Genomic DNA, 26,208 nt, shown 5'->3' with positions numbered 1-26,208 from the left:
TTCCAGCCGGGAACCGCATAGTCCGATGACCAGTCAGGGACCCACGAAGGCACATCGTTCCGGGTCTTCGCAAGGAGGTCAAATGTTGTAACCCACAGAAGACCAGTTTGCTTGATGATTCCGTAGGCCACGCGTGCGAAGAGCGTGTGTACGCTGACGTTGTAATCAGCACCAATAATCGAGAAAGTTTTCTTTACGAAGTCAAGCGCGAGTCGGAGCAGAGCGAATATCTTGTCGCGGGGTTCGGATGATCGCCTGTGCCGGCAATTTCTTAGTAACCAGAGGAGTGGACTGTTGTTTCCGAAGGGTAGTGATCTGAATGATCTCATCGTTCGTAGGTAGTCGATCGCATTGGCCTTTTCGGCCAAGAAGGACAACACTCTGGCAAGCCCAGTGGAATCCGGGACAGCAGAGCTCAAAACAGCGTTGACACCGTGTCCAATGAATCTGAACGGCATCGAAACGCGACCATACATAATGGTTAGCTCTCTTGCAACACAGGCTTCCTGAATAATCCACATGCGATTCCACCAGTCGCTGACGGCGAAAAATCGGATTCTCTCCGACATGATTTGCAGACGCCGTTCATCAGTCGGATTTCCGTCATCAAACATCCACTGCCGTGCTGGATGCGTTGTGCTCTCATGTTGTTGGGCCGAAATAATACTGTAAAGACATAGCATCTCCTCGTGTTCTGTTAGCGACCCTGACGTCGAGTTCTGCCAAAGACTGATCGATCTCTCGATAATAGGCAAGTCCGTCCGTTTGCCAGTGAAACGCACCGGATCGGTCTGTCCAAGTCTTGCGAAACGGCGAGGGTAATCTTGACGACTGCGATCCAAGCCATCGCCCACATAGGCAATGACCTCGGTGGCGGAACCGAAAATTCCGTGCATCAATCCTACTTGATGGCTCTTTTCGGCAGCATCTTCCTGGTTGATGCACACGGAATCCACCCAGATGACGACGGATTCTGTGGTTCGGCGAATGGCCCTCAGCGCCCGGTCGAGGTTGAAGGTGATGAAGTGGACATGACGGTTGACGATGATCTTGTTGGACCTTCGAGTGCTACCCCAAGCGTAGGACAACGCAACATAGTCATGATCCCGGTCGGCGACATACAATTCCGCAGCGAGGTCTTCGAGCCACTCCCCAGGCAGAAGACGAAGGAGACGAATCTCCTGGCCACTTAACCCTTGGCGGTAGGTGATGGTAGACATGGCAAGTCTGACGCGAGTACTCGATCCAACATCTGCTTCCTATTGTCTGTAGTGAGAAGGAGGCAGGGATTGAGTGGTGAATGTGAGCTGGAGAGAGATTGTTAGCTTGGATTGTCAGCCTGCAGTTGAAGATGCTGCCGATTGGTAGGATGGATGCATAGCAATGGTTGGCTACCGCAAGGGACCACGAAGGCGCAGCTGGGCACCTCTAGGTCGATATCGCCATTTCCCAGGGATAGCCTTTGAAGTGCAATTCTACCACTCGTCAGATGCTCACAGCCGAAATCATCCATCTCAAGAACCCAAATCGTTGTGAGGAGAGCTGTGCCTTCGAAGCTCAACTGTTGATGAAAGAAGAAGACGTTTGGTGGGGCTGCAGCTGGCAGGGGCGACCGGGGTCGCAGTACCCCTCCTCAATTACATAATCGCCATATCAGGTAAGGCAACAACACACACTGGTCCGTGCCCGGCGGGCATCACGAAAGGCTGCAATAATTTTTTGGGAGCTCCAGAAGCTTCTTGGGCCACCAACAGCCGAACCTCAGCCTCCCCGCGACGACACACGAACCTCGCCAAACCCAACGACACGCTCCCTTTGGCCTTGTACTCGTCGTCACACAAATAATCCACCAAGATGTCGTTCGGAGGCCAGACCCCGACCATTATCGTCCTGAAAGAGGGTGAGTTTACCCCACCGCCCCTTGCCCGCCCGCGGGCCACGATTGACGAGTCTCTTGCGCAGGAACCGATACCTCTCAGGGCAAGGGTCAGATTATCTCCAACATCAACGCATGCTTGGCTGTACAGGCCACCATCAAGTCCACCCTCGGCCCCTATGGCGGTGACCTGTTGATGGTCGACGCCAACGGCAAGCAGACCATCACCAACGATGGTGCTACTGTCATGAAGGTCAGGAAGAACGATGCGGGCAGCACAATGGAGGTTGAATTGCTGACACGCCGATAGCTCCTCGATATTGTCCACCCCGCAGCCCGAATCCTCGTCGACATTGCGAGATCACAAGATGCCGAAGTCGGTGACGGCACAACATCCGTCGTCGTCCTGGCCGGAGAGATCCTTAAGGAGATCAAGGAGCACGTCGAGCAGGGCGTCAGCTCCCAGGTCATTATCAAGGGTCTGAGAAGAGCGTCCATGATGGCGGTCAACAAGGTCAAGGAGATCGCGATCGATACCAACGAGGGCAACAGGAGGGAAACACTCAGCAAGCTTGCCGCCACCGCCATGACGAGCAAGCTGATTAAGCGCAACACAGACTTCTTCACAAAGAGTACGTCGACACGATTACCTTCCGATAGTGCCAGTTCTAACGTATCGCAGTGGTTGTCGATGCCGTCCTTTCCCTCGACCAAGACGACCTGAACGAGAAGTTGATCGGCGTCAAGAAGATTCCCGGCGGTTCCCTCACCGACTCCCTCTTCGTCAACGGTGTCGCCTTCAAGAAGACCTTCTCTTACGCCGGTTTCGAGCAACAACCCAAGTCTTTCCAGAAGCCCAAGATTGTGTGCCTGAACGTCGAGTTGGAGCTCAAGGCCGAGAAGGACAACGCCGAGGTGCGCGTCGAGCAGGTGTCGGATTACCAGGCCGTCGTCGATGCGGAGTGGCAGATTATCTACAGAAAGTTGGAGGCTATCTACAAGACCGGTGCCAAGGTCGTTCTCAGCAAGCTGCCCATTGGCGACCTGGCTACCCAGTTCTTCGCGGACCGCGATGTCTTCTGTGCTGGCCGTGTTGCCGCCCAGGATATGGAGCGCGTGGTCCAGGCTACCGGCGCAACTGTTCAGTCAACGTGCTCTGACATCCTGGCCGAGCACCTCGGTACCTGCGGCAGCTTCGAGGAGCGCCAGATTGGTGGCGAGCGCTTCAACTTCTTCGAGGGCTGCCCCGAGGCCAAGACCTGCACACTTATGCTGCGTGGTGGTGCCGAGCAGTTTATCGCCGAGGTCGAGCGTTCGCTGCACGACGCCATCATGATCGTCAAGCGCGCCATCAAGAACCACACCATTGTCGGTGGTGGTGGTGCCACCGAGATGGAGGTCTCCGCTTACCTCCACCGCTTCGCCGACAAGAACATCCCCCACAAGCAACAAGCCATCATCAAGAGCTTCGCCAAGGCTCTCGAGATCATCCCCCGCCAGCTCTGCGACAACGCCGGCTTCGACGCGACCGACATCCTCAACAAGCTGCGCGTGGAGCATCGCAAGGGCAACACATGGTCTGGTGTCGACTTCAACAACGAGGGCGTCACCGACATGATGGAGCGCTTCGTCTGGGAGCCCGCGCTGGTCAAGATCAACGCCATCCAGGCTGCCACCGAGGCCAGCTGCCTCATCCTCGGCGTCGATGAGACGATCCGCAACGAGGAGAGCGCCGCACCTCAGGCCCCCGGCCAGGCTCTGCCCCCTGGTGCCGCCCAGCGCGCCCTGAGAGGCAGAGGCCGGGGCATGCCTCGCCGGTAAGGTGGTCATGACTAGAAAATGAATGGAAAAGGAAATAGTCAAAAGGATTTGATGAATGGCGTCTGTATGATACCTAGAATTGCCCCACAGGGGTTTTGGCTTCCAGAAGTCTGAATAGACTGGGTCATTTGTCGTCTGCCATGAGCGGTCCACGTGCTATCATCAAGTAGCAGCATGATTCCATGTGATTCTCACATGAATGCATGCAAGTCATATAAGAATGGCAGAGAGAACGCCGTGTCGCGAGTGATTCTTCAACTGTCGACTTGCGGTGACCACAAGTTGACATGAGGCGGCTGCATGATTAGTACCGCGTAGCTGGGTATGAACCCAGTCCAGCCTATTCAGAACTCCAAATGAATTATCGAAGAACAAGATTGAGAAAACAGCATGTAAATAACGCTACTAAAAACAGAGGGCCATTTCAATTCCAGATATTGAATAGTTCAGCAACTTTCAGCAGCTTGAGGGGAGGGCGGCCCGGAGTGGTAGTCCACAATGCACTGAGAGGCCCACAAATACCAAAGCAGTACGTACCTTTCAGCAGCAGGCAAAACGGCACCTCCGGGGGGGATTAAAATGCTGTGAAGTATTTGAGGTTACACAAGACGGGACGGCATGCAGGTCCGATCCCAGCACGAAGAGAACCCGGAGCCAAGAATAAGTCTGCACACAGCTGATGACCAATAACCCGCTTCAGTGTGCATGGATGTATGAGAAGTAGGAAGTCTATTCGTCTTCGAGTGCTATGCCTGCCAAGTATGCAAAAGGGTCTAAGAAAATGCAAAAGTAAACACCACCGACACGTCTGCCCACGAACGCCAAATGTCGTCAACTCATCTCAACCCGCAGAGTACCCCATCCCATACATCTCCTTGTCCCGTCCCTTGTCTCCCATAGGCTCATCAACGTCATCCTCCTCCTCATCCCCTTGCTCTATCAGCATATCCAAGTCTCGATCCACAGCAGCTGCTTCCTCCGGCGTCTCTTCGGCCTCCGTGGCATTAAGTAAAGCTTGAAAGTCTGTGTGGTGTGGATGGTAATGGTTATACGGATCATGAGACGTCGGCGGCGGTCCAATGATCTGCGGGTCGATAGGCTGGTACGATTCGTCTTGTAACATGGGATTATGATGCGGATGTCGAGGTAAGGGTGAATCAGAGGGGTCGCGGAGGGTATGTGACGGTGGTATTGACGCGACCTCCGCATACGGCGACGACCGCGGCGGGGATAACGGCGGTAGATGGTGTGGCTGCAGCGCCAGAACGCGACCAGCGGCGCTGACGCTCGCGGCAGACGGCATCGGTGTAGATGAAGAAGTAGATAACGATGGATTCGAAAGAGAATTGTTAGTCATGGGCACGGCGCTCTTGTTCGAGGCAGCCGCAGCAGCAGCTGCTGCCGCCGCCGTCCTTCCCCTCGCGCCCCCGTTACCCCCCGGCGCCGGCATCTTCCCCAGCTCCTTGCACTCCGCGCAGTTCCTGATCACGTCACTAACCGTCTCCTTGATGCGGCTCCAGTGGTACTTCTCGGCAATGGTGGCCGTCGTCTTGTTGATGCCGCCGTGGCTGGCGACGTGGACCTCGCGGGCGATCTCGTACTGGCGGCGCGGGTCCGGGACGACCTCCTTGTCCTTGAGCATGAGCCGGTCGCCGTCCAGCAGCTTATAGTGCGTCGCGGCGCTGCGGAGCCTGCTTTTCTCGGCGCGGTCAGCCCCCGCCGGGTACTTGCCGTACTTGAGGTAGAACTTGATCTTGTCGAAACGCTCTTCACTCACGAGTTCCTCGGATTCGCCGGGGATGAGGTCGCGCCCGTAGATGATGGCGTCGATGAGCACGCCCGGGTGCGACTTGAGGTTGCCGCAGCCCTTGACGCGCCCGATGCGCTTGAAGCCGAGGGCGTCCCAGATCTTGCACGACGCGACGTTGGTCTCGTAGACGAGGTTGAAGACGGAGTACGTGTAGCCCAGCTTCGGCGCCCAGTCGATGTAGCACTCGCCCATGAGGCGGCCCACGCCGCGGTTGCGCGAGGCGTCGGTGACGAGGAAGCCGGCGTTGCACACGTGCGAGCTGCGCCCGGGATAGTTGGGCTTGATGTAGAAGCTGCCGAGGCACTCGCGGGACCAGTCCATGTCCTCGGCGAGGTCGGAGCGGTCGACGTTGCCGAGAAGCATGATGGCGCCGAAGTTCTGGAACCAGTAGGCCCCGAACTTGTCGGCGGGCATGCGGTCGGTCATGGGGTAGGTGTCGCCGCCCTCGATTTCCTTGTTGAGCTGGTCGCTGAGGTAGCGGACGAGAGACTGCGGGACCTCATGCTGGGACGCGAAGGGGATGATGGTGGCGACGGTTTGGCGGTCCCGGAGGGTCACTTGACGGGGGACGATGTCGGCCGGGAGTTCGGGCTTGTTCGGGTCCGGATACGGCGGGGCGCCGGAGACGCGGTAGATTGTGGGGCTCGCCGGGTCGTCCAGCATGGCCGGCATCTTCGCGACGGATCGGATCCGCAGAGGGGGCCTGTGCTGTCCCTTCTAGCGGTGTAAGACAAAGAGGGGTAGCCCGTGTTGGGGTTTGGGCAGTCCGCCGGTTGCAACAAGTCGCTCGCTATACGTACGAACTTGATGCTAAAACCTCACAAGCGATAGGGAGTTAGTCAACATTTCACATGTGTAGCAAAGCAGGCAGCAGTTGAAGCAGACGGTAGGTAGCCTCAGGTGCGTTGCGTCTCCTCTTCTCTCCCTCGGACCCCCTCTCTTGATGTCGCCAAGCAAGATGCAGATTGATTGGTAAGGAAAGGCTGCAAAAAATAAAGCCTACCGAGTTTTTGGAGAATACTTTTTGGGCAATGTCCTCCTCTTCCTCCTGTTGGTCGAGGACCGGACCTCCCTCCCCGACTGGCTGCGGGAATTCCCAAACGACCGACCTCGGCTCAGACGCCGATTTGGCGAAGCCGACAAATGTAGAGGAGAGTCTGCAGCGACTGCGCTTCCGACGCGAATGCGGTCGTGGTGGTGGCTTGAAGGGGTGGCCGCTGCACTTGATTATGATGCGCGCGTGCGTCCTGCTTTGCCCAGTTTCAGCCGATGACACCACAGCTACCATGCACGAATGCCTGACCTTGGCGGGGTGTGGAAAACGGAGCTGGCTGGCTGCCCTGGGCTTGTGCGTGCTGAAATGTTCGTTTGATGATGGTTTTCGACCTTGGGGAGGGGAAATGCGCAGGCGCGAAGTTTTCAACATGGGGGCGGGGCCTGGATTATGTAAACAAATGCCTCAGCCACTAGAGACCAAGCCACATGTGGCTGGCTTCTCAGGGTGATTCTAAGTGAGGCTATTCCCAGGTTAGCACGCACAGCTCCTTTTCCCATCTAACGACAAGGCTCTTCAATTCCATGCTTCATCATGTATATGAAACCCATAATTATCAATTCAGACATACTGGAATAAGAATTCTCGCTGAGTTACAACCAAAAGTCGCTCCGAGAAGACCACCAACGATGTTATCGTGAGCCAGTTTGAAAGCTTCCGACATCAGACGCCAAAGAAGAAAGATGGCGTTCCGGATTCAAGATCACATGTGCCAAGTTTTCCAATGAGAGTTCTAATCCCCCTATCTGGAGTCTGACAGACAGGGCCGGAATGTGTTTGAAAGTGCAATACCAAGACCAGCTGAACAGGCGAGGCGCCAAGTGTGTAAACACACGAAAACTGTATTCAGCCGTTCTCTCGGGTCCAGATCAATTCCAGAGATATCTTGGTATTAGCTGAAGGGATGCGCTCTGCTATATGAACTGCCTGTCTATCTCACCTCTTTAGTTGATTATCATGTGTTCTCAGAAGCTGTTGTATCGCATCAAACTGCCATCGATCTTACTTTTCTCAATCGTTCATCTTCAACATGGTCCAATTGCCTCCATCGTCTCAAACGTCGGAGTCCATGTCGTCCGGCACGACAGACTTCTTGTACACCCCCCTGAACCAGGATGAGATTCGAGTCCTGCTCCTCCTCCCTGGTGACCTTGACAGTCCTCTCCGGGCTCGGATCTCACACCAGCATTTCGATCCGTCGGCCTCCCCTCTGGAGTATGAAGCAATGTCCTATGTCTGGGGAGAGCTGGGCGAAACAGCCACTTTGCACATCGTGGACGACGCTTCGAATGATATCGGCACGATCCAGATCCGACAGAATCTGGCGTCGGCTCTCAGACACATTCGTCATGATACCAATGATCAACAGAGTCTCCAAGCCCGTAGTCTCTGGTGCGATGCTGTATGCATCGATCAGAGCAACCTCACTGAGCGGGCAGCTCAGGTGCAGCGTATGGGCGCCATCTACCGCCACGCTCAGAGGGTCATCTTCTGGCTCAGCGCTGAAGATGAAGACGTGCCTCGAGCGATGAACATCCTGAGAAATTTCACTCCAGACTTTGACCAACAACTCCCTGAGGCCGACTGGCGGTCCTTGATGACCCTCCTCGCCGACGCCTGGTTCAGGAGGTTGTGGATCCGCCAGGAGATCTGGCTAGCCAACAACTCGGCCCTCTTCCAGAGCGGCGACTGTGAGCTCAGCTGGGATGAGTTCTGCAACGGCTTGAAGCACCTTCGAAGCTACACCGTGGGCCACCAACCTGCCCTGGACGAAGAGTCACAAGGCTACTTTCGAGAGATCCTGGAAACAGCCTGCGATGTCGCCCTCTCCAAGCCCAGAGTTAACTCTTTCCTGTACATGCTCGTCATGACGCGGCATTGCGAGTGCGAGGATGAGCGAGACAGGGTGTATGGTCTCCTCGGCCTACAGGATTTGCTTCAAATCGAGCCAGACTACTCCAAAACAAAGAGTGCCAGGGATGTTTACTTTGACTATACGGAGAACTATCTGAGGACAGTCTCGATAGCCAACATCCTCTCGATGTGTGAGATGGTTGATAACCCGAGCTGGGTTCCCGACCTCACGGTCCCGGTGCCTTCGCTTGGTGTCTACGGCATCGGCTCAGCCAGCAGCAACACCAAGACAGTGTACAGCATCTCAGCTGATCGGACGCTGACAATCACGGGGACGCACGTTGGAACTATCACTCGAAAGACGTCTCCGATGCCCCCTCGACCCAGCCTGGAGGATGTTCAGAGAACATTTGCATCCTGGGTAGCCGCTTCATTCCCACAGGGTATCCAAGCTTATGATGGCGCTGCGGTCGACGACATGATTGCCACAATTGCGCGCGGCCATCTCAAGGAGGACATCGCCTTCGACGATACCAGCTTGGAACTCTGGCAGCTTAAGGACGTCCTCCTCAGCGGTGTTCCGGGACACTCGCCACAACAGTCATCAGACCTCGAAGCTGCCTCCCGGTCTCGCGCTCTCGACGTGTTCTCCAAGAGCATGACAGGCACGCAACTCGTGAGAACAACATTGGGCAAGTTCGCCCTCGGTACGGGCGCAGCTCGCGAGGGCGACGAGATCTTCGTGATTTTGGGGTGCAACATGCCCATAATCATGAGACCGGTTGGCAGTTCCAAGTACAGGATTGTCGGGGCATGTTTCATGCACAGTCTCATGCGCTTCGAAGGGCTTCTCGGTCCGCTGCCAGAGGGGTGGAGGATGATTTACAAGACCTTCAGCAGACCAGTGTTCATCCACCCCAGCGGCATGATCACAATCAATGATCCTCGTCTAGAAGAGCTGCCTGATGGTTGGGAGCAGAAGTCGGAACAAACGGGGAGGCTGCTATGGAGATATGGTGGGGAAGGCGATTGGGAGTGGTTTGATCCAAGGATGGCTCCTGACCGACTCAGCGCTCGAGGGTTAAGGCTGGTAGACTTGACGATTGTCTAATTGTTTGTTAAACAAAGACGTGTCTAGGACAGCCCGAGAAATTTCGAAATTCTTTTGTCTCTGGAATGACAGGGCTGTACCATCTACATGCTGGCGATAAAACACCCAGCTTCTTGACGTAAAGGCTTTTCCTGTGTGGAGAGCCGCATGACTCTGTCAGTAAAAACAATCGACGCCTGCCGCCGTCCGCAATCCTTACTTCAGGCGTCGTAATGCCCGAATACTCTAGCGAAGTTGACGAGAAGTCTCAGCATGCCTGGAAAGAATGTTATTCGACTGTTGGACAATCTGAGTGAACTTATGCATTTGTGCACAGCTACCGAATAGTATAATTGAGAAGAGTGTAAAGAACAAAGGGATTTGCTCGCCACTGAATACCAGAGCCAAGAGAAGTTCGATGCTTGGTAGTCTCAATAAATATGACAAGACTAATTCCTACCCTCTCGAGCTCCAATTAAGCGAACACTCTCTACTTTGACGAGAAATGCAGCCTATAAGACGATGCCTTTGCACTTTTTGTGTGACCTCTGCCGGAAATAATGGGATTCTGATTGTTCGGCTGTTTGTTGGAGGTGGCTGAAACCCTATCCGCTAAAGTCGAACATATCAAAAAGCATTCTTCGTCGTATCATGCTGATACCCACCAGTCGATTCCAACAACACGTCGCCTGTAGCACTGGCTACCTTATTGTTCGCTTATACATTATTGATAAGTTACAAACGGCGGAGCAAATCAGATCGGACCGGCCAGCGACTTAGGGCTAATCTGGAGGCAACAACAAGACCATAGGGGGGCTCATCACCTGTGTACCTTTGCCAATCATGAATGGGCCAGTATATGAGGACGCCGGCCTGGAGATTCATTGGGATTGTCTAACTTATAGCTATAATAAAGTAACTGCCCCTTTATATGGATGCTCTCCAGGCATCCTAAGAGACTTGGCTACCCAGATCTCAGCATGACGAGTGTAGAGCCAGGGCCGGAGTCATTTTCAACGTCCTCTCAATACCCCATACACACAGTAGCTACATGAGCTCTGCCGAGACACTAAGTATGCAGACGTATGGATGTACGTTCTTTTGGCCACAATCGCTCTCCTCTAGCGATGAGAAACTCTGCTGATACCAGCTGAACAGCGATGTCGCGGGCTCAATGTGCGCAGTAGGCGTTTGTGGCCTTAAGATTTACAAGACAACAGATTCTGAAAAGCGTATCAAATTACAGAAGTATCGTCACCTTATTTCGTCATTCATCACTTTTCCCATTGGTAACGTATTCCTTCTTCCAGTTTACACAGACGGCGTTCGTAGACTTGCCACGGGGTTTGTGAGAACGCCAAGGGGTTCCTATGGGGGTGACACGGGATCTCTCATTCAAGACTTTATCGAATGGCTCAACAAACTAATCAATTGGTTTGTCATCTAAACACCGATCAACTTATCTTCCTGCTGAGTCCGTCCCAGATGCTTAGGGTTCACGTTATTTATACCTCATCACAGTAACGGATTACTCACTTGCTGCCTCGCAAGCGGAACGTTTCGCCCATTTCAGTCATTGCTGACACCTGCTATCTCGAAAGTTGCTAAGCTAGAATGAAGATAGAGTCATATAAATAAACACCAGCAAACAAGTCTTGCTACCGGCGAAGATCTCGCGGAGGTCAACGCGTACAACGCCCTGAACCTAGGCGGAACTATCACCAGCGACCTCTTGCTCCCTCTATGTATCTTGGGGACGCTTGCGGCTTTTATCCCTGCCTTTTCAGTGTCCAGCAGCGTCCTCCGACGGCCACGTATTCCGTCCTGTATACAAGGTGCAGCTCAAATGATGTTATCATCCCCTAAGGTACCTATTTGCGCCTCCCTTAGATTGGGCAATGGTCAAACACCGCCAGGGACCAATAACGAATTGATAATTCCCGTCGGAGGACAGATTTGATTTGCTTGTGTGAGTCCAGAAGATTTTCAGCACATCACTTGTAAACATCAATTATTTGTGACCGTGAGAAGCTCATGAGACGGTGAGGTTTTCGAAAGACCTAGTCTTCGAGAGGGTATAAAGGGTAACGCAGGATATGGCGGATACTCCGAAATTGACCACAAAATTGCGCCCCCAGAAGGTGCAACTTTGCATTCACTTTAAAACGAAACATAAGATTGCTCCCGTGACGAAAGAATCAACCCAACCGTAATCGCATTCTATCGATGAGCGACATCAGCTACGAGGCCAACCACCGTCCAGCCCTGGAGCCATTCGCCACTTATTGAAAGTCAATGCAGGCAGAATACTGTTCCGGAGAAGACGAGCAGTACCGAGAACCCAATGCTTTGTGGGATGGCCATCTGGAAAGTGAGACCCATGCTCCTGCGTCGACACTGATTTCAAAGCCTAGTCCCTGCCTGCCAATAGGTTCCAGATGCCAACGATGGTCCGTATCGGTTGCGGTCTGCGGATCTCTCTCAAACGCAGGCAACATACATTCTCTTATATTCACAAACCGCAGGCTCTAATCGCACTCTGTCGGACGGCGCTTCCGCGCACGGCGTGTCATGGACCCATGTTATGTGACCCTGAAGACACAGAAACGCACCCAGGCCTTGAATCGAGTATCGAGGATGACGCCCTTCTGCGGAGGGACACGCAAGTGTGGTCTGCATAAAGAGAACGGCAAACCTCTGTAAGACTCGTCAACAAATAGAAGTCGGACATGAACCATCCGTTCTGATGCGCAACATGTCGAGTTGGCGTAGACCCTAACCTAGCCAGCTTAAGCAAGAATTGATGTCGATTGGGAAGCTCGCAGCTGTAAGTACACCGTGCTCTACATCTTTGGTTTGCGTGTATCCCCGCCTCATACGAAAAGACCGGTGTCTGCTACTCGTTGCGGGCAAACGTCTTGGTTGGGGCTTGGTTTCGGTGTGCGAAAGCGCACCCCCCTTGGAGAATCAGGACTACAAACAAGACCGCATCAAAGACCAAAATTGTCTGGCTTCGAAGAGAAATTCCATCCGCCCGGGGGCTAAATAAATATGCCCGGGGCTCTCCCACTGCACAATGCGATAGAGGATAACTCCCAGAAACCTCCTATAAAATGATGTGTTGTCCACGAGCTGTTTCTGAACTTCACAACGAGCAATAGATGAGCCTGTGAGGTCCCGCGAATAGTTGTCAGGGATTTGGATAGCCTTGGCCGTGAAACCAGTGCCAAACGTGGACACTGCCCTCTGGGCCGAAGAATCCTGAGGTGACGGTGCCCTCATCTCCGTCTCAACCATATTTCCAACGAAATACTTCAAAAGAAACACCAAAGGGCAGAATGAGAAGCCAGCGAAACAACCTTTGAAGCCTCTCGCCTTCGACGACGACGCTTCGCTTCGGCATGGTATGTAGACGATGGTATTCCTGTTTTCAAACCAACAGACAAATGGCATGGACAAAATTGCCCTGAGCTCCTCACAAAGAAACTGGGACAAGCAGATTTATATACACTAGAAGTAAAAGGTCGGTCCAATGCCCAGTAGCCTTGTTCCGGCGGTGGTCGTGCATTGTTGTCGGCGGTGGAAGCGGTAGGCGAGACCCTGGCGATGCCTCAGACGAACCTTGTCAGAAACCACAGCAAACCACTCAAGTCAGGTCAGAGCAAGAAACCCTTCAACGGGCAATTCTACTATTGTACACACTCATACATTTGCTTTTCTCCCGTATCCTCTCACTCCTGCTCCAACAGCGCCTTCCTCAACTGCTCGTTCAGCGCCCCCTCCGCCATCCTGTCCGCGTCAACCGCCTCCTCAATCTCGCTCTCGAGCGCCTCGTCCCCGAACATGGCCTGCTCCCGCTGCGCCTCCACCATCTTCTTCAGCGGCGGCGCCGCCCCATCGGCACCGGCGGCACCGGCAGCACCAGCGCCAGGGGCCGCCGCGTCGCTTCTGTTCGCGACGTACACGCCCGCCTTCTGCTGCTTCAACACCTCCTTCTCGTGCGCCTTCCTCGTGTCCTTGATGTACTTCAGCACCGGCGTCGGAACCTCCCACGAGACCGTGCCGTTGTTCGCGGCCTCGAGGCGGCGCTTCTGGCCCTGCTGGCCCGCGCGGCCGAGCACGCCGGCGATGACGGCGACGGAGCGGTAGCTGCCACATCCAGTTAGCATCATTCCCGTCTTGGCCAAACAAACGATATCTGTGTGCCCTTACCTGTCATCGTTCGCCGGGATCGTGTACGTAACCCAATCCGGGTTCGCGTTTGTATCAATAATGCCCACCGTCGGGATATTCGCCAGCCCGCACTCGTACAGCATCGTGTAATTCTCCATCGGGTTCAGCGAGACCACCAAATCCGGCAACAACGGCCGCGCCGTGCGCTCGAACCGCTCGAACCCCTTCAGCTTCTTGTCCTTGCCGTCCACCACCTTGATCTCCTTGCCGCGATTGATCAGATCCCGGTTCGTCACATTCCCCGGCGTCCACTTCGTGAACAAATGGCACCCGCCCGCCAGCTGCGCCGCCCGCGTCACAATCTCCATCTGCCCCTTGCGCGTGCCGACGAACAAAATCAGACCCCCGCGGTACGCCACCTCCTCCACCAGCCTCGCCGCCCGCCGCAGATGCGCCGCCGTGACCTCCAGACTAATCAGATGCACCCCCTGCCTCGCACCATAAATGTACCGCGCGTTCGCCGGGTTCCACAGCGAGGTGTGGTGGCCCATGTGCGTCTGGCTCGCCATCAGCAGCTCGAGCGTGACGTCGCGCGGGCTCGGCGGGTTCTTGATCAACTCCGAGGGCACGTAGGCCCGCCCGACCGACGAGCCGATGCCGTCCGTCGCCTTCTGCGCGGCCTTGAACTTCTTCCACTGCGAGGCGGTCGAGCGCAGCGGCTTGATGGCCTCGCGGACGTGTTCCGGGTACCGACCCTTGGAGGCCGCGCCGCCGGCGCGGAGCGCGGCGTGCGTGGTGAAGGCCTCGAGCTGCTCCGGGGTGAACTCGCCGATGAGGGACTCGGTTTGGATGCCGCGGCGGCATGTCGAGATGATGGGTGCCGCGAGGGCTTTCCGGCCTGCGGGGGAGACGGGGATTAGTTTCTGGGTTCAATTGAGGGTTTGGGAGAAGCACATGGGAATGACATACCTTGCCGGGCGGCTATGCTCCTCACAATCATGGCTGAATGGGGCGGCGTGGTGGTTTGGGGTGGTTGCTGCGGTCCGTCCTGCGTAGGAGCAATTTTTGGAGCTTTCGGGAAGCTGGACGGAAGTCTCCGCCGCAGGGTGGGATGACGGATTAGGTAAGCGCACAGGGATGCGGCCGACTGCAGTTGAACCAGGTTCACTCGACTCGTCACCGAAGCGTATGATTTGACAATTCACGAGTTCGCGGGGATGAAAAAAATAATTTTGTCCAATCCAATGAGGTTTGCGGTGTATTAATTAACGTCGGGGTACTCAAGTCTAAAGACAATCATACTCGATACATATCTACAATGCATGCTCGCCAACGACCTTTCGTCAAGTCATGAATGGGATCCGCCCCTTCTATCTCTAGACATCCCTTACCTACTGGTAATGCGCGAAATGGTGAAGACTCCGACAATAACAACCGCCAACGTCACAATCGCACCGGGGAGCAGCAGCTCGTTGGGCACGCCCTGGATGACCTGCTCAGGCTCGTGCGCGGCGGCCCTATGGCGGCGCGATCTCCTCGAGCGAGGAATGTCATCATCCTCATCCTCCGCATCGTCGTCCTCGTCGTCGTATCTCCTCCTGTGGCGCAGGTCGGGCGTGGCGGAGATGGGGGGCGTCGGGAGGGCAATGGGCTCGACAGTCAGGCCAGCACCAACGGGAGGCTTCTCGGGATCGTGCACGAACAAGTCGACCTTTTCCCTGCGGCCCTGGCGGGCGAGGAGAATAGACTCGAGAAGGTCGTTGTCTGTTGTGATGGAAACCTCGTCGCCCTCGTCGTCGAGGTAGCTGAGCGCAAAACCGCCAGAAATCCTGCCCTCATCAATGTCGGGGGCTCCGCCAATGGCATCCACCTCATGTCCGAGCTTAGAAATGACATTGGTCACCATGGCGCCGATGCCCTGGGAAGCAATGACCTGCAGGCGGTGCACACGTCCGGACGGGGCCTTGAACTTGAAAGGGAAAGGCAGCTCAGCGGGAGACTGGTGAACCGGGCTGTGGCCGGTCATTTCGGACTGAGGCGGGGAATCAACGCCGACGTGCGACGCCGAGTCGCCGGGAGCAACGCTGTCGCCGATACGCTCGCGGGTGAGGTCGGGAGACATGATGCGAGAACCGAGGTTCGTGTGGTGGGTGTGGCTACCCTCGCCGGACATCATGGATTCCGTGCCGTCGTCGAGCGAAAGCCAGAACTTGTTCCATGCGGGTCCTTCGCTGTCGGCGGTGGACATGGTGTTGATTTGCTCAAGTGTCGCATATGTCAGCTTGAGGACATCGACCATGCCGACGATCTCGCCGCCGTCGGAGGTCATGACGGGGAGGTTAAGGTAGTGGCCGTCTGCAAACTGTCAGTGACTGCGCAAACCTGAACTTGGCGGGGTTTGGGCATCTCTTACCGTGCATCTTGCGCAGAGCAGCCTGGATGCTCATGTCCATGGGAGCAAAGTCGGGGTGCGGCGTCATGACACGGACGACACTGCAGGTGGCGGGGTCGAGGCCGGGGGCAATGACACGAAGGACAACGTCCTTGCTGGTGAAGATACCGGTAATAGCTCCCTGATCCTGGACGAGGACGGCCGTCGTGCGGTTCTCCTTCATCTGCTGAGCAGCCTCCTTGACCGAGGTGCGCACGCTGACGGTGGTCGGGGGACGTCCATCGAGGACAGACTCGAGGGTCGGGCCAGACATCTTGTGGCGGAGAGCCTCGACGTACTGGATGATCTGCTGGGGCTGGCTGGTGCCCAGTTCGGACTGGACACCCTCGAGGGCGTCGTACAACCTTCTCGAGGAGGAGTAGGCGCGCTCCAGCTTCTCCATGGCATCGTAGAAGCACTTTGTGATGTCGAGGATACCCGAGATGTCCTGGTTCTCGTCCATGACGGGCAAGTGACGGAAACCCTTGCGGACCATGAGGTCGAGGGCGTCGGTGGCGCTGGTATCGGTGCGGGCGCAGAGGGGGTTCTTGGTCATGATCTCGGCGATGGTGATGTGGTTCGGCTTCTGGCCAGCGCCAACGACGCGGAAGGCGAGATCCTTGGCGGTGAAGATACCGGCGATGCGGTCGTCATCGTCGGTGACGAGCACGCAGTCCTCGCGCTTCGCGGCCATCAACTGGGCGGCCTCGGCGACGGTGGTTGCGGGCTTGATCTGGAGGGCAGGACTCGGCTTCAGGGCGAGGACGGTGCCGGGCGGGGCCTTGCGCGAGTGGCGGGCTCGGCTCGTGAGGTGCTTCTTCTTGGAGAGATCGCTCTCCATCTTCTTGCGGATGGCCTTGACGTAGTAGTCAGTATCCATTCTGTTTAGCAGCCTGGCTCGCTCGAGCTCCTGGTAGGTGAGGTTTCCCATTGCGTCTCTCTCTCTCCGTTGTGCGCCTGTCCGGGAAGGTCGAGGCGAGGGGGCGGAGCGAGGCTCGACAATGACGGACATGGAGAGAGGAACGGAACGGCGGTGCAGGAGCAGGCAGGGCAGGAGTGTGTCTGGTTTTGCTGTGCAATGCGGTGCAATGCAATGCGCAAAAGATCTAGATATCACGTCCGGGGTAAGGGCTCAGTATTGGCAGGGTGTCGACTAACCTCATCTCTCTTGGACTGCTTTTGACGACTGGCACTGACGCCCGCTCCACTGACTTCGCTCTGGGTAGGCTGGGTATCGAGGACGGGGCGCGGGATGCCAGAGGAGGCGGGATGCTGGGCAGCGGCGGCATGGCTCCCATGAGGAGCGGCAGAGCCGGAGGGGCTGTTGTTGAAGGGGATGCCTCCACGAGCCTGGCCGCGATTGGGCGTTCCTCTAAGGGTGTTGCCTGACATCGCATGAACTTGCTAGATTGCGAGCTGATGAGGGTTGATGCGCGGTCCCTATGTGTGTGTGCGTGGAGAGTGTGGGTGCCGAGGACAGCCGGAGTCGGGGTTTTATTTTTTTTTCTCGGGTTTGGTGTTGGGGGGGGGGGGTTGAAGGATGTTTTTTTTTTTGCTGTCACAGGTTTCGGTGGGAGGACGGCAGCAGGAGCAGCAGCAGGAGGAGGAGTAGGAGGAGGAGGAGCAGAATGAGGGGAAGGGCTGAGAGAACAAAGACAAGGACGACAATGTCCAATCCGGTCTTGTCTGGCCGACAGGGTGGTGGTGGTTGAGGGAGAGGCAGGCAGGCGCAGGTAATTAATTAGGAGGTGCAAAGGCGAGGAAGAGGACCGATGGCCAAAAGCAGGAAGGGGCCACGATTTCTGAGAGGTCCAGCGTCGGTGCCGGTGCTCTGGCGCTGGTGTCCACTGAAGCAGACGCCTGAGGTGCTGCTGCACTGCACGCCCGTATGCAATCCAGTGGACTCGCTGATTGCACCCTGGTTGTCGCGGCGACCTGTCACTGGCCAGACAGCCGTGGAAACACCGTGCACGGGCCGCATTCGGCACCTGGCCTCCTCGTCGTCCAATTCCGAGGCGTCGTTTCCCAAGACCGCCCCACACTGACGGTCCCTGAAGCTCCCGAGGCCGAGTCCTGTGACCGGAACAAATGCCTCCAACAACGGGACTCTACGGCACCTGGCCATGGGGCATCGGCAGCTTCATAGGCCTGGAGTGAGTCGGGTGTCTTGTACGTGACGTGGGCGGCCATCGTGATAACACGGGTCTCTGAATGCGTGTCGCTATGATTCAATTGACCCTGCAAAATAGCATCATCTCTTCACATCGTCTCCAAATTCCCAAAACTCAATTGACATCTCTTGACAGAGACGAATAAAAAAAAAAGAGTTCATGCAAAACTTTTGTGGGAAAAACATGTGCGCCCCCTCCCCGGGTCCCCTTGCATGAACCACGAACCAACCGAGCAGCGGTGAAATATCAGCCTGGGTTAAGACAGCAGAACCCTGTCCACGCGAAATGCATGTCATCTGATAATTGCACCCGATTCCCTCTGCAAGGCCAACTCACAAAAACTCTGCTCTTCCTCTCCCGTCCACTCTTCGTCGCCGTATTAAAACACGCATCATCATCGGCCGACAACCTGCACCACCACTCCGCTCATGGCCCAACCAACGCCTGCCATTCCCTTCCCCGGCCCCCAAATCTTCCCCAAGCAGACATCGCGGCCACAGCGCAACCAACCCCAAGCCTGACCGACCCGGCGGGGCGGCTCTCGCCGGTCCCGTGTGAAGCCCGGCTGAGGGCCAACATCGCCTGACATGCTCAGCTAACTCACCTGTCTAATTTGCCGCACACCTTGGATTCCGTGGATTATCGTCAGCTCACCGAGTTGTTAGTCATCGTCCGGATCATGACACCCTCTCCCAACTAGCCTGCACAGACGTGATTGCTGTTCCGGCAGACTGGTCCTGGTTGATGCTCGTGCAATGCTGCTGCTGCTGCTGCTTCAGCAACAAGACATGCTGTCTTGTCTCTGTCCAAAGCGTCCGAGGAAAAAGCCATGTGCCTGTGTTTGACCACATCTCGAATCGTGATACCCTACATTCCAATCACATCAGAGCTTCCTCTGCCTTTCGACGTTTTCCTTACGTGTACAAATACACCTAGCTAGATGCTCTTGGCTGATCCCGCCAAATCAGACGCCGGCAGAAAACCAGGCTAATTGACATCAAGACCTCTGGACAGCTGCCAGAGGGCTTTAATATCGCCACTACTTAGGTGTAACCACATATACCGCATGGGCATGCGGTAGCTTTATGCCGATACGGGAGAGCGGACACTCTCCTGCAGAAGCCTGAGATGGGCATTCAGCCTTAGTGTATGTTTTCCCCATCCTTTCCCCAAGCCATGAACGATGCAGTCCATTGGGTGTTCCCGCAGCATTGGCCGCGATCCTCTCCCGTGGCGGCATCCCAGCACCACCATAGCATCAAAAAGCGCGAGGCTTGTATTCGCCACCTCTTTCCATGCGGGGTCTTGAGTGTTGAACACACGAAGAAAAAGGCATGAGGATTATTCGAGCCCTGCAATGCTGAGATTGAGATGCAAGTTTGACGACTACAACATCGTGACAATAAGTGCTTGGATATGAGATGACGCTATCCACGACAAAATCTTTAGTCCATGTTCAAGTGGCAAGATTTCACCTGACCACAACCATGGCAAGCACGTTCGTCGAAGAATTACACTGGTGCAAGAGTAAAAGTGAAGCTATTCCCAGTAGTGGGTATACCACGTGGGAGCCCAGCGATTGGTGGTGCATCGCTCGGTGGGTAGAGTGGCGCGCAAAACACTCCGGTGACATGTGTCCGACCGCCACCACCAACCCGATGCCGAGCAATAATGCGTCCAACATATAAACGGCAGCCGTTGTTTCCGAAGCACGGCCTCAAGTGTTCACCTGGAGAATGCGCAGATGGCCTCGTACAGCATACCCGTCCTCGGGTGCGAGGGAGGTATGTACGCTGCAGAACTCGACAAACCACGAAACGGAAAAAAACCTAGATATCCGTATCAAGCAAGGGACAGCAGATCAGTGGCCTTTTAATCCCGTCATGGACGGCACAGTCGGGCTGATGAGAGACAGCAAAGTGAAACAAGACTTTTGTGTGATTGTGGCTGGACCAAACGCACGACGGGCAGGTGCTGTGCGATGGCTCGGTTCCAGGCCGCTGGCGAGCGGTTTGGGCTGGTGAGACTGGAGGAGGTCCAAGATGGGATGGGATGGGCGTTCGCGCGTGTCCTCCACAGGTCCGGTTGCCGGGGTTGTGCGATCGGGGGATCGAATCGAGGCCCAGAGTGACGGAAGGGGGAGGACAGCGAAGAGGAACCAGGACGTGGAGGATGAACAAGGCAAGGAGGAGGAGGAGGAGCACGGTCTTTTGATTCGATTGCGGAGAAGGATTGAAGGGTGACGGGGATGTGGTGTTTGGTCCACTCTGCTGACGGCACTGGGAGGGCAACGTGTCGGTGTAAGTCGGCTGTGTTGTTTCAATTGGTACCTTACGGACGGGTGTTTATTGTATCTGACGATGCTGGAGAGCACTTTGCATGATTCCTAGAAGCATGATGCATCAATCGTCGGATACCTCAGCCAGGGTATCAGGATCATCTTGAAGAAGCCAACCAGATGGTGCAACTTCCCTCATAATACTAGCACAAGAGCTAGCAGCAAGAAACATGTTGACAGACAGAGAGAACCTTGGCCCAAGAGGCGGCGAACCTGGTTCGGCAAAGGATGGATTGCAAGGAAGTGGACGTCAGCTCTGGCGAGTTGGAGAGGCATCCATGGGTGTTTTAGAGGGATGACGAGCTACGTACCCTGGAACACTGGGACACTGGGCCGCTGGAGAGATCCATTCATTGGTAAAACACCTGGTCGCAGGGCGGGAGCTGCAGGCTGCGGCAGCTGCGGCAGGTCCAACTGGTGCGCCGCGCTCATCGCAGCTGGGCCCTCCTTCAGTGCTGTTGCCCTGGCGACGGCCGGCCCTCCATGTCAACAAAGCCCATCACGTCTTGGATACCCGCCCACCACCAAAAAGCCTGGTCTGGTTTCCGCAGATACAGCGCCCCTCCAACCAGAGGCCGTCTTTGCATCGCTTTGCTGGCACCCAGTCGTTGCTATCGATCTATCCTTACCGCTGCCTTCCTTACTATTTTTCGACTACTACTACTATTCCTACCCACCCAGATCACCTCCAAAGTGGAATCTTGAATCTCCTCCCCTCCTCCCGCCCCAAATCCACTACTGCAGGAAGACCATCCTCTACCTCACCCTCTCCCGTCGTCCATCGCGACTGCATCAAACCACATCTCCAAAACACCTTCACCGCCTGTCTACCAAGAAGCCAACACTTCTTGTGTATCCATCACAAATCACCTGTTGCCATTGACAAGTTTACCTTTGCCTAGGTAGAGACCGCACGCGTGCTGCGTTCTCGTCCTTCTTACCTCGCCTGAACAAGGCGTACAGACCAGATTCTATCTGATTTTAACCGCGAAGTCGACCCCGACTGAGCACAACCAACCCTCCCCCTAGCCCGGCCAGCTGTGCTTGCGCTGCGTGAGGTGAGTCTTTTTCTCCCTCTTCCCGTCGCTGATGGTGATGACGGAGCACTTGTCCATGTCGATGTCGATGCTGACACCCAACTTACACACAGTTTCGGACCAAAAAGGTTCCCTCGACAACCTAACCAACCGACGACAATTATCCCATCCGGACTCGACTTGCGACACAATGCTGTCCACTCCGCCAACCAGCAGTCTTCATGCCCGTCACAGGCACCGACGCCAAAACTCGACACCGACGGCATTCGAAGCAGTGAAGATCCAGCCCTTGCCTAACAATGTCCAGCGCCAACGTGCCCTCGGCCACCGCCGGGGCCTCAGCCTGGATACTCGCAGACAAGTGATGTCTCCTAACGGAACAAGGCAGGACTTTGCGCAGGTAAGTACTACTAACAACACAGGACTAGCACAACAACCGCAGCATGTTCTGCGAGAAGCGCAGCAGCAACGCATACAAGCACGCCCGGGCCCCCGACAGCAAGCACACCTTCACCAACAACAGCACCACCAACAACAACAACTCCAGCACCAACAACACATGTTCGTGGCCGCCAACGACCACGAGAACTACCTCATGTCCCCCCATGGCACGCCGGCCGCCCAGCGTTTCGACGCCACATGCTTCGATTCCACCCCCATCCAGTTCGACCAATATGGCAACCAGATGAACGGCATGATGGCCAAGAACCAGCAGGCCTACGGCGCCAACATGGGAGGCAACAAGGACTTTGAGCTCTTTGGCTCCGACAGCGCCCTCTCGACGCCCTCCTTCATGAACTTCAGCGACGCTCCCAACACTCCCCAGGGCTGGATCTCTGAGGGAGAGACTGCCAGCACGAGGCGGTCGTCGCGGAGAATCAGCAATGGCATCATGGAGAGGGTCAGCAAATTCGAGACCATGGGCATTGAGCAGATGTCAAGACCAATGACACCCCCTACGCAGAATGCAACAAGTACGTTTCTCGAGCCATCCTCTGCGTACATTGACTTACAAGCCGCAGATTACTTTCCTCCTACTCCTATGGAGACGCCTCATGATCGGGCTATCAAGCACGAGCCAATCTCCGCTAGGCCGAGTCGCTTCGCCGACGGCTACGACGAGTCCATGGAGGAGACGCTCAAGCCCACGAGGAGGACGAACCAGAGGACGCAGAACATCTTTGAGGAGCTGCGGAGACAGTCTGAGCAGACCGCCATGCCCGTCCCCCAGCAACCCACCCAGGTGACCGAGGCGGCCATGTACGAGCAGTCGATGCCCACCGCCGACTTCATGAACATGAACAACTTCAACAACGAGTTCATGAAGATCCAGGGCACCTACGACGGCATCACTGACGACTTCGCCGCCTCCGATCTCTCTGCGCAATCCACCCCTCACACTCCTCTCATGAACTTCCACGCGGCGTTCGACAACAGGCCCGATCTGAGGCATCCCAACATGGAGATTTCGTCCTCTTCCCCCACTTGTTCGTTCGACATGTCCCGCCGTACTTCCCCTCACCGCCGTACCGAGTCTCTTGCCAGCATTGCCAGTGCCGCCAGCATCGCGAGCATCAACATCGAGGAGACCAAGACCGACACCGGTGTCACCATCGAGGATATCGCAAACTACATCCAAGGCCCCGATCCTGGCGACGGCAAGTGGACCTGTGTGTATGAGGATTGCGGCAAGAAGTTCGGCCGCAAGGAAAACATCAAGTCCCACGTCCAAACCCATCTGAACGATCGCCAGTACCAGTGCCCTACCTGCAAGAAGTGCTTCGTCCGCCAGCACGACCTGAAGCGCCACGCCAAGATCCACACCGGTATCAAGCCCTACCCCTGTGAGTGCGGCAACAGCTTCGCCCGCCACGACGCCCTCACCCGCCACCGCCAGCGCGGCATGTGCATCGGAGCCTTCGACGGCATCGTCAAGAAGGTCGTCAAGCGCGGCCGCCCCCGCAAGCACCGCCCTGAGATGGACGAGCGCGTCAACAAGTCCGCCCGCACCAGGACCAAGAACAAGTCCTCCACCTCCACCTCGTCGCAGTCCGGATACTCGGACAGCTCTGCGGTCAACTCCCCAGAGAACGACTTCAACATGATGGACGAGCAGTTCGAGATGGGCGGTATCAGCATCGAGCGCCCAGGCCTGGACATGCCTCTGCAGATCACAACCGTGTCTTCTGCGCCAATGCCCTCGTCGCCCCCCAGAATCCACAAGGAGTTGGACATTGAACCGTCACCCGCCGCCAGCAGCCACCACTCGGGGTACGTCTCACCAGAGGCCCTGATGGAGGCGCCAACGGCGTTGTCCCAGCAACCAGAGTCCCCAGCCAAGAGCGAGTACAACACCCCGCCCGAGCTCTCCCAGTCATCCTCGCCCCCGCCCAACCAGTTCTTCGACGCCGAGCCCAATACTTCCGGCTTTAGCGACGACTCGTTGCTCGCCGGTATGCGGGGCAACACCGGTGTCGGTGTCGGCAATACCAGCATCTCCAGTCTGGGCCTGGACCCCGACGACGAGATGCTGATGAAGACCTTTTCCGGCGAGGAGGGCCTCGTCCAGTTTGACCGCGAGTCCAACATGCTGATGATGAACAAGTTTGACGAGTTCGACGACCCCGTCAACATGTTCACCAACGACGACGTCTTCTTTGGCAGCTCATGATAACAACACTCTGGTCTTTTTTGGGGTCTCTGGCGTATTGGGTTTCCATTTAGGAAAAGGGGTATCTTAACGACGTCACGGCTCCTTTGTCTAATCACGGCGACCTCTGTACGTTATGTTACGCTTTGTGTGCTGGCTTCCAGTCTGCAGCACCACGCGCCCCGGATCAACGTAATGACGACAATCTCGCGATATCAGCTCGCCGGGACGGATGTACTACTACAACTATTGGGGGTTAAAATAAAAGGGTTCGGCTTCTTCAGGGGTGGCAAACGGGGGTTCATTGGGATTTCAGCTTTTGGCGATTCAGGAAATGGCATTTTTCCTTTTTTAGGGATATTTGGTATTGATGGGGATTTTCTTTTCGGGAACAAATGGAGCTCGATCTAGTCCTGGCGCGAGGCGAGCCTCAGCCAGCGATCATGAGATTCATTTTTTTGGCTAGGGATTTAGAACAATGATTGGGAAGTGGTATATGATGAATTGAAATTGAATTTCACTTACTTAGTCTTTCGGACTGGACATTTTGCGACAATGTGACTATTGATTTGTGCACATGCATGTGTGTGAGTGAAACTTTCCTCTCGTGACTCACGGGCACATTCCATGGATGGAACAGGAATCGTCATCCAGTGTTCTGGAGCCGCGAACGTGACCTCCACGCCCTTTGGGTTGGTCGGTTGGCTGGGGAAAGGATGGGTGTGTGGGGGTGGGTTTCACTTGTTGGAATGGCAGATGTCTGCAACAGATGTGGCGGTGGTTCTTTGGATTCCAGTCGCTGGCTCGTTGGTACGAAGCCGGAAGAGGAGGAGGAGCGTTGGTGGCGGAGGAGACGGTGACTGTTGCTGGGGAGGATGTCGAGATGGTGGGAAATGAAGTGCTGAAAAGTTTTGGAGGTATGGGATGTGGGGTACGTCCGTCCGGCGGCTCGGTTAACGACGGACAAGAGGTGTCTGTCTTTGTCTGGCCCGGGCCGGCGCCGGTGTTAGTGGGGCCGAGTACCCGACACCGCCATCGGCCTCAATTTGGAGAAGTAAGGGAAGTGGTCCTCCATCCGAACTTTTCTCACTCGTCTGCACGGACGCCACTTTACAATTTTAAATAGCAATGCATGACAAGCCTTTGCTTCGGACGTTGCGATGGCTTGCGTGGGGTTGCGTGCGATTACGCGGATTCAGTGTGTTGAGTCAAGATCCGGATGATTCGTGCATCTTCCACGAATCAGTTGGCGTTGGGAGTTTGTGTGGAGCAGCAGCCCCCGGTGCAGACTTGTTTTCGTCTCGTCTCATGTTCTTTTTGGCATGGGATGCGTACGTGGATCATACGAAGGAGAGCGTGGTTGTTGGATGTTGTAGGTTCTTGGGGACGGGGAAGAGGACGGGGAAGGAGTTTGCCAAGGAGTAAGATTGCGAGAAAGTTTACACCGGTGAAACTGTTCTGCAGTTCTTGGGCTTCTGAGGAGGTAGTATTGGAAGGAGCCAAGCAGCAGCAGCAGCAGCATTATGATGCATTCGAGAAAGAGTGTCTTCGCAGTGTTGAAGGACAGAAATGGAGCGGACTGAGTTTGTCGCCGACGATCTCCGCGAGAGTGAGAACGTTTCTCCAAACAGCGCTCGGCGCCGCCGACGAGGCTGTCGCGTGAGCGACAGAATTACCATCACGCGGCTCGAGCTCCTTCATGCAGCATCAACAGTCGAAAAACGTGGGCTGGCCGATGATGCCTCGAGGAAGCGGTGCCGGTCTCGGCTGGACGCGTAGGACGCCCCGTGGCAGGTGATGGGGGGGGGGGGGGGGGGGGGGGGGGGGTGGGCTGCTCTGTCCTCGGGCGGGTTCCGGTGCGGCGGCCAGCCCACCCCGCGACATCCCATCTTTTTCGGGGGGG

General features: G+C 55.8%; 6 protein-coding genes across 6 annotated transcripts; 3 read left to right on the top strand and 3 right to left on the bottom strand.

Annotated features, from left to right (window-relative positions):
• Positions 1 to 642: 642 nt before the first annotated feature.
• Positions 643 to 1,220, bottom strand: COL26b_013811 (uncharacterized protein; the record flags this gene model as incomplete). The annotated part of the gene is made up of 2 exons (XM_053186400.1): positions 643 to 666; positions 783 to 1,220. 2 exons carry the CDS (start codon positions 1,218 to 1,220, stop codon positions 643 to 645), a joined length of 462 nt encoding a protein of 153 aa, XP_053029656.1.
• A 634-nt stretch (positions 1,221 to 1,854) lies between these two features.
• On the top strand, positions 1,855 to 3,697 carry CCT7 (T-complex protein 1 subunit eta; the record flags this gene model as incomplete). The annotated part of the gene is made up of 4 exons (XM_053186399.1): positions 1,855 to 1,900; positions 1,963 to 2,129; positions 2,187 to 2,508; positions 2,559 to 3,697. 4 exons carry the CDS (start codon positions 1,855 to 1,857, stop codon positions 3,695 to 3,697), a joined length of 1,674 nt encoding a protein of 557 aa, XP_053029655.1.
• Positions 3,698 to 7,591: 3,894 nt separating this feature from the next.
• COL26b_013809 (uncharacterized protein) lies at positions 7,592 to 9,526 on the top strand (the record flags this gene model as incomplete). The annotated part of the gene is made up of 1 exon (XM_053186398.1): positions 7,592 to 9,526. One exon carries the CDS (start codon positions 7,592 to 7,594, stop codon positions 9,524 to 9,526), a length of 1,935 nt encoding a protein of 644 aa, XP_053029654.1.
• A 3,710-nt stretch (positions 9,527 to 13,236) lies between these two features.
• Positions 13,237 to 14,678, bottom strand: COL26b_013808 (uncharacterized protein; the record flags this gene model as incomplete). The annotated part of the gene is made up of 3 exons (XM_053186397.1): positions 13,237 to 13,654; positions 13,718 to 14,576; positions 14,648 to 14,678. 3 exons carry the CDS (start codon positions 14,676 to 14,678, stop codon positions 13,237 to 13,239), a joined length of 1,308 nt encoding a protein of 435 aa, XP_053029653.1.
• Positions 14,679 to 15,065: 387 nt separating this feature from the next.
• Positions 15,066 to 17,501, bottom strand: COL26b_013807 (uncharacterized protein; the record flags this gene model as incomplete). Its single annotated transcript, XM_053186396.1, has 3 exons — positions 15,066 to 16,033; positions 16,092 to 17,171; positions 17,264 to 17,501. The coding sequence occupies 3 exons, from the start codon at positions 17,499 to 17,501 to the stop codon at positions 15,066 to 15,068; spliced, it is 2,286 nt and encodes a 761-aa protein (XP_053029652.1).
• Positions 17,502 to 22,214: 4,713 nt separating this feature from the next.
• On the top strand, positions 22,215 to 24,326 carry COL26b_013806 (uncharacterized protein; the record flags this gene model as incomplete). Its single annotated transcript, XM_053186395.1, has 2 exons — positions 22,215 to 22,629; positions 22,678 to 24,326. The coding sequence occupies 2 exons, from the start codon at positions 22,215 to 22,217 to the stop codon at positions 24,324 to 24,326; spliced, it is 2,064 nt and encodes a 687-aa protein (XP_053029651.1).
• Between the last annotated feature and the right edge of the window lie 1,882 nt (positions 24,327 to 26,208).

Source organism: Colletotrichum chrysophilum, assembly GCF_026319265.1.
Source record: "Colletotrichum chrysophilum strain AFK26 chromosome Unknown scaffold_258, whole genome shotgun sequence".
NCBI classification, from domain to species: Eukaryota; Fungi; Ascomycota; class Sordariomycetes; order Glomerellales; family Glomerellaceae; genus Colletotrichum; species Colletotrichum chrysophilum.
Note: the sequence above shows the minus strand (reverse complement) of the source record. Positions and strands in the feature narration are given on the sequence as shown.